At 41.3% G+C, this 18,523-nt stretch overlaps 1 protein-coding gene across 1 annotated transcript in view; it reads right to left on the reverse strand.

Annotated features, from left to right (window-relative positions):
* The window catches only part of LOC110532313 (uncharacterized), a 44,935-nt gene that overhangs the window by 16,614 nt on the left and 9,798 nt on the right, over window positions 1–18,523 (reverse strand). The window contains exon 2 of the mRNA XM_090231125.1: window positions 3,954–5,788. Within this exon, the coding sequence (XP_090087251.1) occupies window positions 3,954–5,577 (1,624 nt within the window). The 5' untranslated portion in view covers window positions 5,578–5,788. The remainder of the gene's footprint in view (window positions 1–3,953; window positions 5,789–18,523) is intronic.

Genomic DNA, 18,523 nt, shown 5'->3' on the forward strand with positions numbered 1-18,523 from the left:
TTCAATGTCCTCACATTGAAAATCTTGGTTGAAATAAAGTGGAAATAACGTTGATTCAACCAGTTTTTTCCCAGTGGGTCCAGTAACAAAAACAACTCCTATTGCTTAACGGCAGTCTTTCAGACAGACAGGCACACTAGCTAGGTTTCTATCCAATTGGTGACAGATTTTCATGCAAATATTAAAACATTTGCCTGATGAAAATATGCACATTTTCACACCAGTAGTGTATTTTCACCAAACTGGCTTGTTGTGGATAAAAATACATAAAAATCATTACCATGAAATTACCAGCAGGCCTAAAACGCAGAACACAAACATATGTGACCTTATCTTTGGCCACTGTCTCTTTCATAAACACATTTGCTCGCTAATACCCCCCAGAGCAGCAAAACCAAACAAAGACTCAACACCCGACTCTCCCCTTTTCTCTTGTCTTTGGACGGGTGCCATCTTTGTAATTGTGTTGTTCATGCTAACTTAATCAGTTTTAGATTTACTTACACTGCTGAGGCCCACATTATGTGCGAGAGTAATTTTAGCGCTTCGATTGATCAACCAAACTCCAATTACTGTATCATTACAGGGCCCTGCCTCTCTCACCTAACACAGAGGATCATACAATGAAGTGGTGCATATGAGTTATACAGCCTGCGATTAGAAATGCAAAATAAGAACTCAAATAATGTGCTGTGGCAAAGCATCCAGCTGGTGGGGAAAGTGATTCATTTCATATGGAAATGCATTCTTTATTCAATGTATTCACCCCCCATGTATACGGACACACATGCACACACACACACACACACACACACACACACACACACACACACACACACACACACACACACACACACACACACACACACACACACACACACACACACACGTGTGCGCACCCGCATTATTGTTCTATTGTAAAAGTATACATGCAGTATAAACTAAAACACCTAAATGAATAAACCTTGGTGGTTTGCTTTAAGATGAAACCATCTGAGAGGAAGAGACACAAGACTGCTGGGGAGAAAATAAGTGCACCAGATGTTCTTTGATGTTTATAATAGCATATATTATTAATATTAATTAGACCACATTGTCAATGACGCATTTGGGACGTTTCCAAGTCAATTAAGCCAAATGGCATTCAGGAGACGTGGAACAATATTTCAAGGCAGGTGTTCACAACTCCCACGGTAAATCTTTTTATCAGCGTCTAGGAAAACAAGCATTTTGAGCTTCATTTGAGCCTCATACCTCTTATCTGCAATAATAATTAAAAAGAGGATTAAGGGACAGAAGTGAGAATGGGAAGTCAAGCCAAAAGGTAATCCGGTTTACAAATCAGAAATCAGTAGTCTTCAAATCTACTTGTATAGGCCCAGTTTGTGCATTTAAAAAAAACAGCTATGGTACACATTTAAAGGGATTGTTCAGCGAAATTACAAATGTAGATGTTTTTTCTGAACTATCCCTTTAAGCATCATCAGATGGAACTAGAAGTTAGAACGATTAAATACAGTTGCACTGATTTCTATCCCCCTAAACATGATCCTTCCTTGTCTCTCTGTAACCACTCGTAACGTGTTAACATGTATACAGTAGAAGTAGCGTGAAGCCCGGGGAAAGGAACAAAGACTAAGTGAGGACGAAATCATTACATGCACATTGACCTTGGGGTTAAGAGTTTGAATAGGACTAATGAATAACTGTCAGAGGATTTCAGGCATGTTTATGTTCCCAATTCAAATCCAGACACTCTGATGTAGGTCAGGGGCCTCTAAAGCACTCCCATTAGTTTATCTTTTTTTAAACGAGTCATTATTCACAATCTAAGATTAGAATTAGAGTATTTCATCTGTCTTGATTAGATTTTAAGAACACCATTCTCAACACTAGCTAGTATCCATATGAGTAAACAGACCATAATCTAACATGTTGACACTTGTATCACTACTGTATTTGGACAACTTTATCTGCATCTACTGTTTCTAGTAAAGCAGTCGTTAACTCTGACAACTGTATCCGCTATCCATATTGGAAACATCAGTATAACTTCATGACTACAGACATTTTGGTTAGGAATAAAACGGCCACTTATTCAGGCCTAATCAATGTGTCTCAAGCTGAAACATCTGGCAACAATGATAATTCCTCAACGTCTCCTGAATTAGAACTCCTCCAGCCACTGTAATACTCCAGCCCATCGAGACACACTCGATCAGTTAGCAGGCGCAGCAAACTTATCCCATTCCTAAAGCCCCTCATCAAGACTTGCACTTAGTGCCTGTATGTTCTCCATATGTGTAGGATTTACCTATCTGTCCCGCAGCAGACCTGCGTGTTGAGCCGGGGCCAGCAGTGTGTGATTGTGTTAATTAGTCTGTCATTGTGAGCATGGGGAGCAGCTGCAGAGGTCTCGGGGATATATTGTCAGAGCAAAACAATGCAGTCCTTAAGCCCCTGAGTGAGTCCTCCATTACACAGGAACTAGGGGAACAAGATGAGGAGAGGCGAGCCGGGATCCATCATTTAAAGAAGCACTGACGCCTGACCTTTAAAATGAATTAGTTTCCATGCTTAATATCGACTCAAATTACACTCTGATACCGAACGTGGCAGCCCAGACTTCCTCCGATTCATTCTCAGCTAGCTTTTACAAACATAGGACTGTAGTATTGGCTGGGGACTGGGGAAGCAGGAGAAGCTGAAAATACCATAGATTGTAGCTGTTTTGTAAAGGGCTGTGGCAGGATTACCCTTAAAATGCTGGTATTTACATGTGCATACAAGTATAAGTAGACAATATGTCAACAAAACATTTAACAAGATTAGACCTGATCCATTTATCTCTGTTTCGCGGCCTTCATTTGGGGAAACAGTGGATCAAATCCCCCAAAACCGTGTCAGAGACACTGACTCTCACCAACCCTGCTAGAAGATCAAACCTGGGTTCAAAGAATATTTGAAACATTTCCAATAGTTTGCGTGTTTGCTTTAGTCTACCTAGAGTGCTCAGGTGCCTGGTGGTAGTTTGCACCTTGGGGACGTTTCTATTGGTTCCATTGCAACACGCGAGCTCAATCGAAAACAGCTAAAGTATTTGAAAGAATTTCAAATAGCATTTGAACCCAGGTCTGTAAAAGATCCAGAATTCTAAGCTAAGGAGGAGATGAGGAAGTGTATATTTTTATGTGAAAATACTAGAGCTGCAGCTAGAATGCAGACAATGTGTTAACAGGATGCCATGACAAGAAAAGCATGCACCCAGGGAGTCAAATCATCAAAATCACCAGGTGGAACAGAAGACTATCAATAAAAATACCATGTGGTATATCAAATCATAAAAATCACCAGGTGGTATATATCAAATCATTAAAAACACCAGATGGCATGCATTAACATATTGTGCCCCGTAGGAAAGGCAAGGGGTTGGAATTGGACTGATATAAAATAGCAGAGGCTAATTATCTCTAGCATTCGACATGACAACATTAAAGTTAATAAGCAAAGAAAGTCCTTATTATTACTGATTATATTTTTTTTGTATGGATATGCTGCTGTACTGACCCTGTGCTTCAAGACAAGTTCACCTGAATAGATTAGTGAAGTTTAGCCAAAGGCATAGTTTTATCTCCTAATGGAACAGTGCAGTTGTGTTCCATTCTAGTCTATGCATGATGGGAGGGATAGCAAATGGTATACATTTGGAACATATGGCCGATTTATGGAAGTTCTCAAACATCCTCTCCATATAAGTGTGCCCATTGAAGTCACCATATGCTGGTCATCTATTTGACCTTGACCCTGGAACTGAGGATATGTCAGTTACTGTAAAATATTGACCATAGAATACAGAATGCATAAATAGACCTATATCAAACCATTTAGAAAAACTGAAACAACAATGTCTTAAACCATCTGCAACCACTAAGTAAGGAAAGACGGTTTTGTACCTGAGACTGGGGAGGAGGGGAGGCTGCTGTCATCCTGGGTACTGCCAGTCTGAGAGAAGCATGGTCCTATGAGGCTCCCCTGCAAGACATGGCTCAGTCCTGGGCTGCTAGGCCTACTAATAGCCGGGTTCTCTGGGTCGCTCACAGACGCTTGTCGCTCATCTAATGACACCCTCCGTTTAGCCAGGAAGGCCCGCTGCTGTTCTTTAGCTGTGTATAGGTCTCCCTCATCTACAGCCGGTCCTGGTGCCATGACCTGCCAGCCTGGGTAGCTATTGAGGTTGTCTCCCTTGTTGGCAGAAGCCTGTAGTTGATACTCCCTGCTGCTGGCAGTCAGAGGAGGCACCAGATTATTCAAGCCCAACAAAGAGCGATTATTCTCCCCCTCAGTCATTGAATCATGTCCTGGTGCCAGCATCCTACCCAGCATCTCTTTCACCTTCATCCCAATGCCAGTTGTGGCGAAGATCTGCTGGAACTCTGAATGGCCCGCTCTCTCAGCGGAGAGGAACCTGCTGTTGAGGCTTGAGATGTACTGGGAGTAGAGGTGGATGTAGTGGGCATCCTGGGCTACACTAGTCATGCTGACAGATACCCCCTGGTCAGCAGGGAGCTGCTTGTTCTTAGCAGCCAGCTTGTTGAGGTGGACCTTCATGTGGTTCTTGAGGAACCAGGGTTCTTTGAATCGCCGGCTGCAGATCTGGCAGCAGTGCTCGAACGAGTCCTTGTGCTTACGCATGTGTCCCTTGAGGAACCAGGCCTGACTGAAGGTCTGACCGCACACCTCGCAGGGGAACTCCCCACTAGGGTGCTTCACGCCCCCACCGCTGCCCAGCGCGGGCCTCTGAGTCTGGGCCGACTCGGAGGCGATGTGGGTCGTCTCCACATGGCTAATGAGCTCCTCCTCATGGGAGGTGGCGAACTCACACAGGGTGCACTTGTAGGGCTTGTGGAGGATCCGGATGTGGCGCTCTAGCTCCTGCTGCTTCCTGAACTTGCCCTTGCAGAAGGAGCAACGGAAGCCTGCAGAAGGCTGGGCCTGGGTGTGATGCTCCTGGCCTGTGATGGTCATCTTGGGGGAAGTGGATCGCAGTGATAGAGTCTCTACAGGGCCAGAACCTGTGAAGGTCAAGGGGAGCTGGGTGGTGGTAGAGGCTTGCTGGGGCTGGGCTATGTGGGGTCGTGGTGGCTGGGGCAGACCACCTAGACCATCCCTGATGTGCCTGTCCCTCAGGATGGCCCTCTCCTCCAGCTCATGGAGCAGTCTGTTCTCTTCTCTGATCCGGCCACGACCTTTCCCAAGGTTGCCCTGCTTGTGAGTGCGCAGGTGGATCTTGAGGTTGCCCTTCTGTGCTGCCCGATGGTCACAGTAAGGGCATTTAAAGGGCTTCTCGCCTGTGTGCGTGCGCATGTGCAGCGACAGGATGCTGTTAAAGCGGAAGCGCTTGCCACACAGTTGGCACGGGTACTTCCTGTTCTTGCGCGTGTCTTCCTGGGTGCTATTGACCTGGGTCATGTGACCCTGGTTCTGTACCCTCAGGAACTGTGGGAAGATGTCCACCCTTCCATTTATGCCACTCACAACCCTGGCTGAATCCATCAGCTGATTGGCTAGCAGTGCCATCTGGCTCCTTTAGTGTGACTGTCCTCGTCCAATGGCGTGGCGGCTTTATCTACTCAGGGATGTGTGGACTGTTACAGTATGGAGGTCAGAGATTGGATGTCCCAGAGTCCTTCAGAAGCTTCTGCTTGTGGTTGATGGTATAGCGACCTTTGCTACCTTTTCCTCAGAGAGGGGAGTTGGACACACCTAGGCACATAATAGAAACTTCCACCTAAAAAGAGAAAATAATAGAAAAGACACATAAGGCATGAACGTGAGCAATAAGTGCAATAGAGCCCTCATATTACATACTACATTTACAGAAAACTCAAAGTGAAAATTATAAAGTATTCTAGTGATGATTTGGTGGAAATGTTCCAGTTAAAGGCCCAGTGCATTAGAAAACAAATGTTTTCTGTGTTTTGTTTCATATTGTAAAACATCTGAAAACTAACACTCTGAAAGTGTGAAAAAAGTTGGTCAGTGTTATTTCCTCATACTTGCTGGTTGAAAGTACAATCTACACAGTTCCTTGTAATCAGAAGGTTTGCATGGGCGGGAGTTTTGGCTTGCCTGTTGACATCACCAGTCGATAAATTGGATAATAGACCAATAACAGAGTTCAAAAACTCTGTCAATAACAGCTAGTTTTCAGTTTTCCCCTCCCCAGTCAGACCACTCCCAGACAGTCCTAGAAAAATTATTGCTTGAGAAAAAAAAAATCTAAAAACTATTTTAGTTTTTTTGGAAAACTATTACAGTAAGGTACTTCATTGTTACCATGAAAAGTTGTAATATTGATACAAAAATGGCTGCATCGGGCCTTTAAACATATCTGACAAATTACGTATGTATGTTGTTAACATGCTTTGATCATTTCGGCTAGGAGATGACGCACCTGAAATAGATAAAAATACTGTGTTTCTTATTCCTGACTTTAGTATATTTGTGGTCTCACCTTATTGTTGTAGAGTGCTAAAAAGCTGATTACGCCTAACAACAAAGTCTTTCTCTCCATTTGCAGTATACCAATACTATGATGTGAGATGGAAATCTTTCTCTTGGTCTCATTTTAGACTGACCATAGGTAGCTACAATACTTAGCAAGCATAAACAACACAGCACCAAACAACGTATCAAATCACGTCCTACAAATCCTACCAGATATTTCACAAATATTTCAAATTGTTGTACAACCAAAAGCCAAAAAACAATGAAACATAACCTCTTCTCCTCTTCTCCACCGACCCATTTCCTCTCCATCCCTATGTACTAACAAACAAAGAGGCAAGTTCAAAACGTGCTAGGATGGCATAGGTTACATAAATACTAAAAACAAAAAGTTATATATAAGAGTTCTTTGGCTTGTAACCATAGCAGATACCTTTTTGGTATTATATAATTTAATAATATATATAATTACAATCGATATAAATCTGAATTAAACAACAGATGGACTGATCCTACAGCCTTCTTAGACTCAACAACCTTGAATCCATTATCAGCAGACAAAATATTCAATAAAAACAGAGATGACTCAAAAATACATTTTAGACACTGTTAAAACATTCGTACGGAGAGAAGCACCAGGAATGAACGGCTTTCCCATAGAATAATATTTAACATTTTAGGACAAAGTAGCTCCCTATTTACACAAATGACAAAACACCTCACTCAATTCAGTGCTTCCTAGTTCCATGTATCAAACAGTTATTTCAGTTATATTAAAATCAGGTCAATCTGGAGTCCCCTGCTGATTACAGACTCATAAGTTTAATACATTGTGACAATAAAATAATGACAAAGCTCATAAGCAATAGAATAGCAAAAGTCTTATCACTCTTGATACATATCAATCAAACAGGGTTTATTAAAAATAGACACTTACAAACAAATACAAGAACATGTTTTAGTTTAATACAATACGCAAAAAAACAAGATATAGGTTGATCAGACTTTCGACCACCTTAAATGGTATTTTCTATTCACAACTTTGGAAGTTTTCAACTTTCCAGCTGAAATAATACATGTAATACAAATATTATATAAATGTCCTAAAGCAAAGATATACACAAATAATACATTATCTGATGAAATTGATTTAGAAAGAGGCACAAGACAGGGATGTCCTCTTCCCCCCTCCTGTTTGCACTGTCAATTTAACTGCTTGCAGAAAGAATTAGACAGGTATTAGTATTGGTAAACATGAATATAAACTAAACGTATTTGCAGATGATCTCCTGATATGCCTGACCAATATTGAAAGCTCAATGCCCCCCTTGAAAACAAATATTTTCTGAATACAATAAAATATCAGAATCTAAAATTAATGTGGGAAAAAAGGAAATAATGGCAAAAGAAAAATGTAAATAATAATTATACAGCAATCCTTTAAGTGGACCACAATTTTTTTTTAAATACATAGGATGCTTAATAAGTGACAAACAAATATATAAAGATAACTTTATCCCGTTCCTTAACAATATGAAAGCAGTTCTAATTAAATGGAACAATCTTCCCATAAATCTTAAAGGTAGAATAAACCTTTTCAGAATGGCATGGCTCCCAAAGTTTTTATAGTTATTCTCAGTAATACCAATTACCCCACCGAACATATGCTTTAAAAAAGCATACTCGGTCATAACAAACTTTATATTGCTAATAAAACTCATAGAATAAAAAGGAGCGTTTTACATCTTCCTAAGTCTGAGGGTGGTTTTAACCTTCCAGACTTGAAATTGTATTAACTCGCCACCCAAGGCTTTTACTTGCGATGTATAGTTAAATGCAGTAAAGAGGAACAATGGGTTCATAATGTAGAGGTGCATGCTACATAATGAAGAGGTGCAATCTTTTCACATGTCTGTTTTCAAAGGATGGAGCAAAGAACATTAACAACTTCATAATTAAGAACATTAGAACAACATGGAAAAATCACTATCACTTCCTACATACCAACGCTATGGAACAATCCTTGGATAGCTTTTTAGAATTCACAGATACGTTGGTCCACATGAAAATCTAAAGGCATAGAATGTACGTATAATCCACTATGAACTAATGTATAGATTTTTTAAAATATAAAACCTACAGCAAAATGGCTGAGTCATGTCTTAAGTGTAAAATGAACAATGACTCAATAATCCATACCTTCTGGGAATGCTGTAAAGTCCAAACGTTATGGGCGGAGTTAGAATGTTGGCTGTCAGACGTATTACAATGTAAATGTACTTTTAACCCGCCTATCAGCATATTTCAAGACATGGCATATGAGGGTGCAGTGAGATACCCGATGGGTTGGACAATACTTTTCTTGTCAATCATCTTGAAAAAAATTAAAAACTGGAAATCAACCAATCCTCCGTCGTTAACACAATGGAAAGGTCAAATGCTTTATTATCCAAATGTTGAAAGTGTGTGGGCTATGGAGAGAAACAAAATGGTGCAGTTTGAGGCCATGTGGCAGAGAGTGATGCTGGAGATGGGGGTATGAGCAGGTGGGTCTGGGGCTGGGCAGGATGATGTTGTTCATGTTTGTGTTTGTATGCTGTTGTTTGTATGTGTATGTTTTGTATTGTTTATAAAAAAACTTTTTCTTAAAGTTTTATAAAGAACCATTACATTTGACATTTGAGTCATTTAGCAGAAGCTCTTATCCAGAGAGACTTACAGTAGTGAGTGCATACATTTTAAGTGCATTCATTTACCAACATATTTATGTATATATTCTTATTCCATTCCTTTACTTAGATTTGTGTGTATTAGGTATTTCTTAGATATTACTTGTTAGATATTGCTACACTGTCGGAATTAGAAGCACAAGCATTTCGACCAATAAAAATTTGATTTGATTTGATGCTCAAAAGGTTCTGAATAGAACCTGTCTGGTGCTATTAAGAACCCTTTTCTGATACTGGCTCTCACGAGGACCGCCACAGGAATGAAAAACCCAGAGTTACCTCTGCTGCAGAGGATAAGTTCATTTGAGTTACCAGCCTCAGAAATTGCAGCCCAAATAAATGCTTCACAGAGTTCAAGTAACAGACACATCTCAACATCAACTGTTTAGAGGACACTGCGTGAATCAGGCCTTCATGGTCAAATTGCTGCAAAGAAACCACTACTGAAAGACACAAATAATAAGAAAAGACTTGCTTGGGCCAAGAAACATGAGCAATGTTGGTCTGCAGTCCAAATTGGAGATTTTTGGTTCCAACAGCTGTGTCTCTGTGAGATGCGGTGTGGGTGAACGGATGATCTCCACATGCGTATTTCCCACCGTAAAGCATGGAGGAGGTGTTATGGTATGGGGATACTTTGCTGGTGACACTGTCTGTGATTTATTTAGAATTCAAGGCACACTTAACCAGCATGGCTACCACAGCATTCTGCAGCGATACGCCATCCCATCTGGTCTGGCCTTAGTGGGACTATCACTTGTTTTTCAACAGGACAATGACCCAAAACACCTCCAGGCTGTGTAAGGGCTATTTGATCAAGAAGGAGAGTGCTGCATCAGATGACCTGGCCTCCACAATCCCCAGACCTCAACCAAATTTAGATGTTTTGGGATGAGTCTGACCGTGGAGTGAAGAAAAAGCAGCCAACAACTGCTCAGCATATGTATGAACTCCTTCAAGACTGTTGGAAAAGCATTCCAGGTGAAGCTGGTTGATAGAATGCCAAGAGTGTGCAAAGCTGTCATCAAGGCAAAGGGTGGCTATTTGAAGAATCTCAAATATGAAATATATTTTGATTTGTTTAACACTTTTTTGGTTACTACATGATTTCCTATGTGTTATTTCATAGTTTTGATGTCTTCACTATTATTCTATAATGTAGAAAATAGTACAAAATAAAGAAAAACCCTTGAATGATAAGGTGTTCTAAAACTTTTGACCGGTAGTGTAGCTGCAAAACTTTGTTCTGCTATGCTATACAACTGTTTTAGGTGCTGTATAGAACCCTTTTTATTGGTTATTTATAGAACCTTTATGGAGTATGGTTATCTAAAGAACTTTTGTTCAATCTCAAAAGTTATTTTTCAATCCTTTTGAAGAACAATACAGGGTTATTCTGGTAAGCCATATTTTACTGTTAAAATTCCTTAGGAGTTATTGTTGTGCTAATTGACAAGTTGAATCAGTTGTGCTAGCTCTGAACAGCTGGGGATCCCTAAGGAGAGAATTGAGAACCACTGATTTAGTAAACCGTTCTCAATTGACACAAGGCCATACATGAGTCTTGGCCACAGTCACGTGGCATACAGTATATTTGAGATTTGTATCTAAAATAATCATTGAGAAATAAATGGCATATGAGATTTTGGCATTACCCAGGCTTCCTTTAAGACTCAATAGTGTTTCAAATGTACAGTGCATCCAGAAAGTATTCAGACCCTTTGACCTTTTCCACATTTTGTTACGTTACAGCCTTATTCTAAAATGGATCAAATAAATGTTTTGCTCATCAACCTACTCATAATAACCCACAAAGTGAAACAGTTTTTAAAAAATGTTTGCAAATGTATTAAAAATAAAAATAAAACAGAAATACCTTATTTACATTAGTATTCAGGCCCTTTGCAATGAGACTCGAAATTGAGCTCAGGTGCATCCTGTTTCCATTGATCATCCTTGAGATCTTTCTACAACTTTATTGGAGTCCACCTGTGGTAAATTCAATTGATTGGACATGATTTGGAAAGGCACACACCTGTATATATAAGGTCCCACAGTTGACAGTGCATGTCAGAGAGAAAAACAAGCCATGAGGTCGAAGGAATTGTCCATAGAGCTCTGAGACAGGATTATGTCGAGGCACAGATCTGGGGAAGGGTACCAAAACATTTCTGCATCACTGAAGGTCCCCAACAACACAGTGGCCTCCATCATTCTTAAAAGGAAGATGTTTGGAACCACTAAGACTCTTCCTAGAGCTGGCCACCAGGCTAAACTAAGCAATCGGGGGAGAAGGGCCTTGGTCAGGGAGGTAACCGAGAAACCGATGGTCACTCTGACAGAGCTCCAGAGTTCCTCTGTGGAGAGGGGAGAACCTTCCAGAAGGACAACCATCTCTGCAGCACTCCACCAATCTGACTTTTATGGTAGAGTTGCAAGACGGAAGCCAATCCTCCGTAAAAGGCACATGACAACCCGCTTGGAGCTTGCCAAAAGGCACCTAAAGGACTCTTGGACCATGAGATAAAGTTTCTCTGGTCTGATGAAACCAAGAATGAACTCTTTGGCCTGAATGCCAAGCGTCATGTCTGGAGGAAACCTGGCACCATCCCTACGGTGAAGCATGGTGGTGGTAGCATCATGCTGTGGGGATGTTTTTCAGCGGCAGGGACTGGGAGGCTAGTCAGGATTGAGGGAAAGATGAACGGAGCAAAGAGATCCTTGATGAAAACCTGCTCCAGAGCCCTCACCTTCCAAATTGTTCAATGACCCTATGCACACATCCAAGACAACACAGAAGTGGCTTCGGGACAAGTCTCTGAATGTCCTTGAGTGACGCAGCCAGAGCCTGGACTTGAACCAGATTGAACATCTCTGGAGAGACCTGAAAATAGCTGTGCAGCAACGCTCCCCATCCAACTTGACAGGATCTGCAGATGAGAATGGGAGAGACTTGCCAAGCTTATAGTGTCATTATTTATTTATCCATTATTTTACCAGGTAAGTTGATTGAGAACACATTCTCATTTGCAGCAACGACCTGGGGAATAGTTACAGGGAGGAGGGGGATGAAGGAGCCAATTGTAAACTGGGGATTATTAGGTGACAGTTTGAGGGCCAGATTGGGAATTTAGCCAGGACCACAGGTTTAACACCCCTACTCTTACGATAAGTGCCATGGGATCTTTAATTACCTCAGAGAGTCAGGACACCCGTTTAACGTCCCATCCGAAAGACGGCATCCTACACAGGGAAGTGTCCCCAATCACTGCCCTGGGGAATTGGGATATTTTTTTAGATCAGAGGGAAGAGTGCCTCCTACTGGCCCTCTAACACCACTTCCAGCAGCACCTAGTCTCCCATCCAGGAACTGACCAGGGCCAACCCTGCTTAGCTTCAGAAGAAAGCCAGCAGTGGTATGCAGGGTGATATGCTACTGGCAAACCCAAGAAGACTCGAGGCTGTAATTGCTGCCAAAGGTGTCTCAACAAAGTACTGAGTGAAGGGTCTGAATACTTATGTAAATGTGATTTTCATTTTTATATTTGTAATACATTGGCAAAAATGTCTAAAAAATAGTTTTTGCTTTGTCATTATGGGGTATTGTGTGTAGATTGATGAGGGGGAAAAAATATTTTATCCTTTTTAGAATAAGGCAGTAACGTAACAAAATGTGGAAAAAGTCTGAATACTTTCCGAATGCACTGTTGGTTCTACAAAGAAAACAATGGTGTCATATGAAGCTTTACTGCTTTCTCTGTAATATGAGTAGTATTATGATTTCAAAAACATTTTAAAATATAAACATGAATATAGAAAATATACTATTTTTGATTTGGCATTTTTTTATATAGTATATATTCTTGAAAATAATGTATCAAAGTTCCAGAGTGGGATCTCTGCTACTTTTAGAGGTATGATCCAATTTGTCAGCTTTACCAACAGAGTGAATGTGAAAATGGATTCAAAATGGTCGCCCTCTGCTGGTGATCAACAGAAATTCAGCAAAAAAATTATTATATCTCGGGAATCTGTTCCTAAGCATTCCCAAGAATAAAAAAATAGACATATGTGATCAATGTAATCAAGGTACGAAATTATTGTTATATTCAAATATAATCCCTTATTGGGTTTAGTTGTGGTCAAAGTTCAGTGTATAAAATATTATAATTATGTTCCGGCCCACTGACCATCCGCTACAACCTAAAATCAGCCTGTGGCTGAATCTAGCTGACAATCCCTGATTTACATTATATTGTTACACACAGATAATGAGCTAGCCTACTAGCTAAAGTGCAAACAGTACTTTGGTCCCATGTCTAATCTATATATCAGTAATCTACAATACAAAGTATAGTATCAGTTTTGCCTTTTATATAATGATGAAAAATATTATATGGACAGGGAGGACCTGATCCTTGATACAGGCCTTAAAATACAATCTAATCTTCCTGAAGCTAAGCACATTTGACAGGTGTGAGAGAAACATTGAAAGACATCCACCTCATGTTTGAAGAAGCGCTGTCCTGATCATCTAGGTGTGTAATCACAAGACTTAGAACCATGATCAGGTACTAGTTAATATGACAGGCTGAATAATGTGGTGGTGGAGGGAGACAGGGTTGCTGGCGAAGTGAATAGGCAGACCTGTCAGGTGCTATCTGTCAGAGTGAATTACACTCTTTCAGGGGGAGATTGAGAGAGAGGGTGATTGGTATTAAGCATTGTGTGATGTGATTGGGCTCTCAAGATGTGGCTGTGCATATACACTGAACAAAAATATAAACGCAACAAGTCAAGTTTTGGTCCCATTTTTCATGAGCTGAAATATAAGATCCCAGAAAGGTTTCATACGCACAAAAAAAGCATATTTCTCTCAAATTTTGTGCACACATTTTTTAAAATCCCTGTTAGAGAGCATTTCTCCTTTGCCAACATAAACCATTCACCTGACAGGTGTGGCATATCAAGAAGCTGATTAAACAACATGATCATTACACAGGTACACCTTGTGCTGTGGACAATAAAAGGCCACTCTAAAATGTGCAGTTTTGTCACACAAGATAATGCCACAGATGTCTGAAGTTTTGAGGTTGCGTGCAATTGGCATGCTGACTGCAGGAATGTCCACCAGAGCTGTTGTCAGAGAATTGAATGTTAATTGATCTACCATAAGCCACCTCCAATGTCGTTTTAGAGAATTTGACAGTACTCTACGTCCCACCGGCCTCACAACAGCAGTATGGCGTTGTGTGGGCGAGCGGTTTGCTGAAGTCAACGTTGTGAACAGAATGCCCCATGGTGGCAGTGGGGTTATGGTATGGGCAGGCATAAGCTACGGTCAACGAACACAATTACATTTTATCTATGGCAATTTGAATGCTCAGAGATACTGTGACGAGATCCTGAGGCCCATTGTCGTGCCACTAATCCACTGCCATCACCTCATGTTTAGGCATGATTATGTACGGGCCCATGTCACAAAGATCTGTACACAATTCCTGGAAGCTGAAAATGTCCCAGTTCTTCCATGGCCTGCATACTCACCAGACATGTCACCCATTGAGCGTGTTTGGGATGGCGTGTTCCAGTTCCTGTCAATATCCAGCAATTTCACACAGCCATTGAAGAGGAGTGGCACAGCATTCCACAGCCAACAATCAGCAGCCTGATCAGCTCTATGCGAAGGAGATGTGACGCGCTGCATGATGCAAATGGTGGTCACACCAGATACTGACTGGTTTTCTGATCCACGCCTCTTCTTTCTTTTTTTAAGGTATCTGTGACCAACAGATGCATATCTGTATTCCCAGTCATGTGAAATCCATAGATTAGGTCCTAACTGTAACTCAGTCAAATCTTTTAAATTGTTGCATGTCTCATTGATATTTTTGTTCAGTATATATGCTAATGTTATGCATTTTTTTTATATCCATTGTTAGGTATGCTCATTGACTAACTGCTAATATAGACCAATGACACTTCTAGAGCAGGTATTCCTAAACTGGGGTACAGGGTACGCACAGGGTACGCGCAATGCCATCGTGGGTACCCCTAATAAAAATGTGATTCACATTAAAAAATATATTTAAAAAAATGTTTTTCACATTTTCAAACAGTCCATTTATATTTTCCAACGGGGCCATACATTTGGGTGTGTTTTTTTTTCCTGCCTGAGTAGCCTCGTTTTACTGCCAAAAATCAAATTAAACCATCTAGTGTTCAGCGAAATAACAACACAATGTCAAATACAGGTAACCTAGTGAAGTAGTTATTAACATTAATAATATGGCTACCGTATGTAGCCAAACATAGCTGCTACTCATGTTGGTATCTGTACTGATGGCGCAAAAACCATGACAGGGAGACATAGTGGAGTGGTAACGCGCGTGCAAGCAGTTGCTCCCGACGCCACTTGGGTACACTGCAGCATCCACTGAGAGGTTCTTGCTGCCAAAGGAATGCCTGACAGCTTGAAATACATTTTGGTCACTACAGTGAAAATGGTTAACTTTGTTAAAGCAAGGCCCCTGAACTCACGTGTATTTTCTGCACTATGCAATTTTTTCTTGCCTGAATGATCTGAATCTAGGATCTAGGGACTCTCCGCAACTATATTCAATGTGCGGAACAAAATTGATTAAGAAGTTGGAGCTCTTCTCTGTCTGCATTAACAAAGGATAACACACAGGTCTTTCCATCATTGTATGATTTTTTTTGTGTGCAATTAACTCAATCTTACGGAAAATTGTCAAATGTGATATAGTGAAGCACCTGAGTGAGTTTGGGGATGTCATGTATTGTCATGTTGTGTCTTTCTGTCCTTTCCTTTCACCCTGTCTCCCTCTGCTGGTCGTACTAGGTTACCGTTTCTGTCCCTCTTTCCCCCAGCTGTTCCTTGTCTTCTCTGACTACCTCATTCACCCCTTTTCCCACCTGTTCCCTTTTTCCCTCTGATTAGGTCCCTATATCTCTCTCTGTTTCTGCTCCTGTCTTTGTCGGATTCTTGTTTGTGTTGTTCATGCCTGAACCAGACTATCGTCATGTTTGCTGCAACCTTGTCCTGTCCTGTCGGAACCTGCCGGTCCATCTGAGCCTACGTTTTGTTTTGTTATTAAAGAAGCTCTGTTTACGTTAATTCGCTTTTGGGTCCTCATTCACGCACCGTGACAGGGGAGCAATTACGCAGGTACTTTCCCGAACCGGATGACACAAACAACTGGATTTGTTATCCCTTTCCTGCCCTGCCTCCAGTCCACTTACCGATATCTGAACAAGAGAGCCTCATCGAAATTGCAACAAGCAGTTCTGTGAAAATTGAATTTAATCAGAAGCCACTGCCAGATTTCTGGATTGGGCTGTGCTCAGAGTATCCTGCCTTGGCAAATCGCACTGTTAAGACACTGATGCCCTTTGCAACCACGTACAGTGCCTTGCGAAAGTATTCGGCCCCCTTGAACTTTGCGACCTTTTGCCACATTTCAGGCTTCAAACATAAAGATATAAAACTGTATTTTTTTGTGAAGAATCAACAACAAGTGGGACACAATCATGAAGTGGAACGACATTTATTGGATATTTCAAACTTTTTTAACAAATCAAAAACTGAAAAATTGGGCGTGCAAAATTATTCAGCCCCTTTACTTTCAGTGCAGCAAACTCTCTCCAGAAGTTCAGTGAGGATCTCTGAATGATCCAATGTTGACCTAAATGACTAATGATGATAAATACAATCCACCTGTGTGTAATCAAGTCTCCGTATAAATGCACCTGCACTGTGATAGTCTCAGAGGTCCGTCAAAAGCGCAGAGAGCATCATGAAGAACAAGGAACACACCAGGCAGGTCCGAGATACTGTTGTGAAGAAGTTTAAAGCCGGATTTGGATACAAAAAGATTTCCCAAGCTTTAAACATCCCAAGGAGCACTGTGCAAGCGATAATATTGAAATGGAAGGAGTATCAGACCACTGCAAATCTACCAAGACCTGGCCGTCCCTCTAAACTTTCAGCTCATACAAGGAGAAGACTGATCAGAGATGCAGCCAAGAGGCCCATGATCACTCTGGATGAACTGCAGAGATCTACAGCTGAGGTGGGAGACTCTGTCCATAGGACAACAATCAGTCGTATATTGCACAAATCTGGCCTTTATGGAAGAGTGGCAAGAAGAAAGACATTTCTTAAAGATATCCATAAAAAGTGTCGCTTAAAGTTTGCCACAAGCCACCTGGGAGACACACCAAACATGTGAAAGAAGGTGCTCTGGTCAGATGAAACCAAAATTGAACTTTTTGGCAACAATGCAAGACGTTATGTTTGGCGTAAAAGCAACACAGCACATCACCCTGAACACACCATCCACACTGTCAAACATGGTGGTGGCAGCATCATGGTTTGGGCCTGCTTTTCTTCAGCAGGGACAGGGAAGATGGTTAAAATTGATGGGAAGATGGATGGAGCCAAATACAGGACCATTCTGGAAGAAAACCTGATGGAGTCTGCAAAAGACCTGAGACTGGGATGGAGATTTGTCTTCCAAAAAGACAATGATCCAAAACATAAAGCAAAATCTACAATGGAATGGAATGGTTCAAAAATAAACATATCCAGGTGTTAGAATGGCCAAGTCAAAGTCCAGACCTGAATCCAATCGAGAATCTGTGGAAAGAACTGAAAACTGCTGTTCACAAATGCTCTCCATCCAACCTCACTGAGCTCGAGCTGTTTTGCAAGGAGGAATGGGAAAAAATGTCAGTCTCTCGATGTGCAAAACTGATAGAGACATACCCCAAGCGACTTACAGCTGTAATCGCAGCAAAAGGTGGCGCTACAAAGTATTAACTTAAGGGGGCTGAATAATTTTGCACGCCCAATTTTTCAGTTTTTGCCTATCCACCCCACCCAGCCTGTGGATTGTCAAACTGTGGATAAAGACCCTTTACTAAAGCAGAGGATAGGCCTACAGCTGACCACCATGGCCTAGCCCGAGACAGAAGATACTCACAGCTCTTCTGACAGGGGCATTAATGAAACCCTATAGAAGCTTCACTGTAGGCCCCCAAAAACCCTGACTGAGACAAAATGGCCTAACCAGTCCCATTCATTACTGCACCACTACAGCGCACAGAAAGAGCACGTGAGTAATAGAGAAGACTGGGTATACGCTTGTTGTGCATGCAGTATCTTCACCAGTCTTTTGGGAAATATCCAAATTAGACAGCCTATTCTAGTAAACGATATGTCAAACAAAGGAGGCAAAGGGAAATGCCTTCATTCACAACAATGC

The sequence above is a fragment of the Oncorhynchus mykiss genome, chromosome 1 (genome assembly GCF_057628025.1).
Source record: "Oncorhynchus mykiss isolate SJ-2025 chromosome 1, ASM5762802v1, whole genome shotgun sequence".
NCBI lineage: Eukaryota > Metazoa > Chordata > Actinopteri > Salmoniformes > Salmonidae > Oncorhynchus > Oncorhynchus mykiss.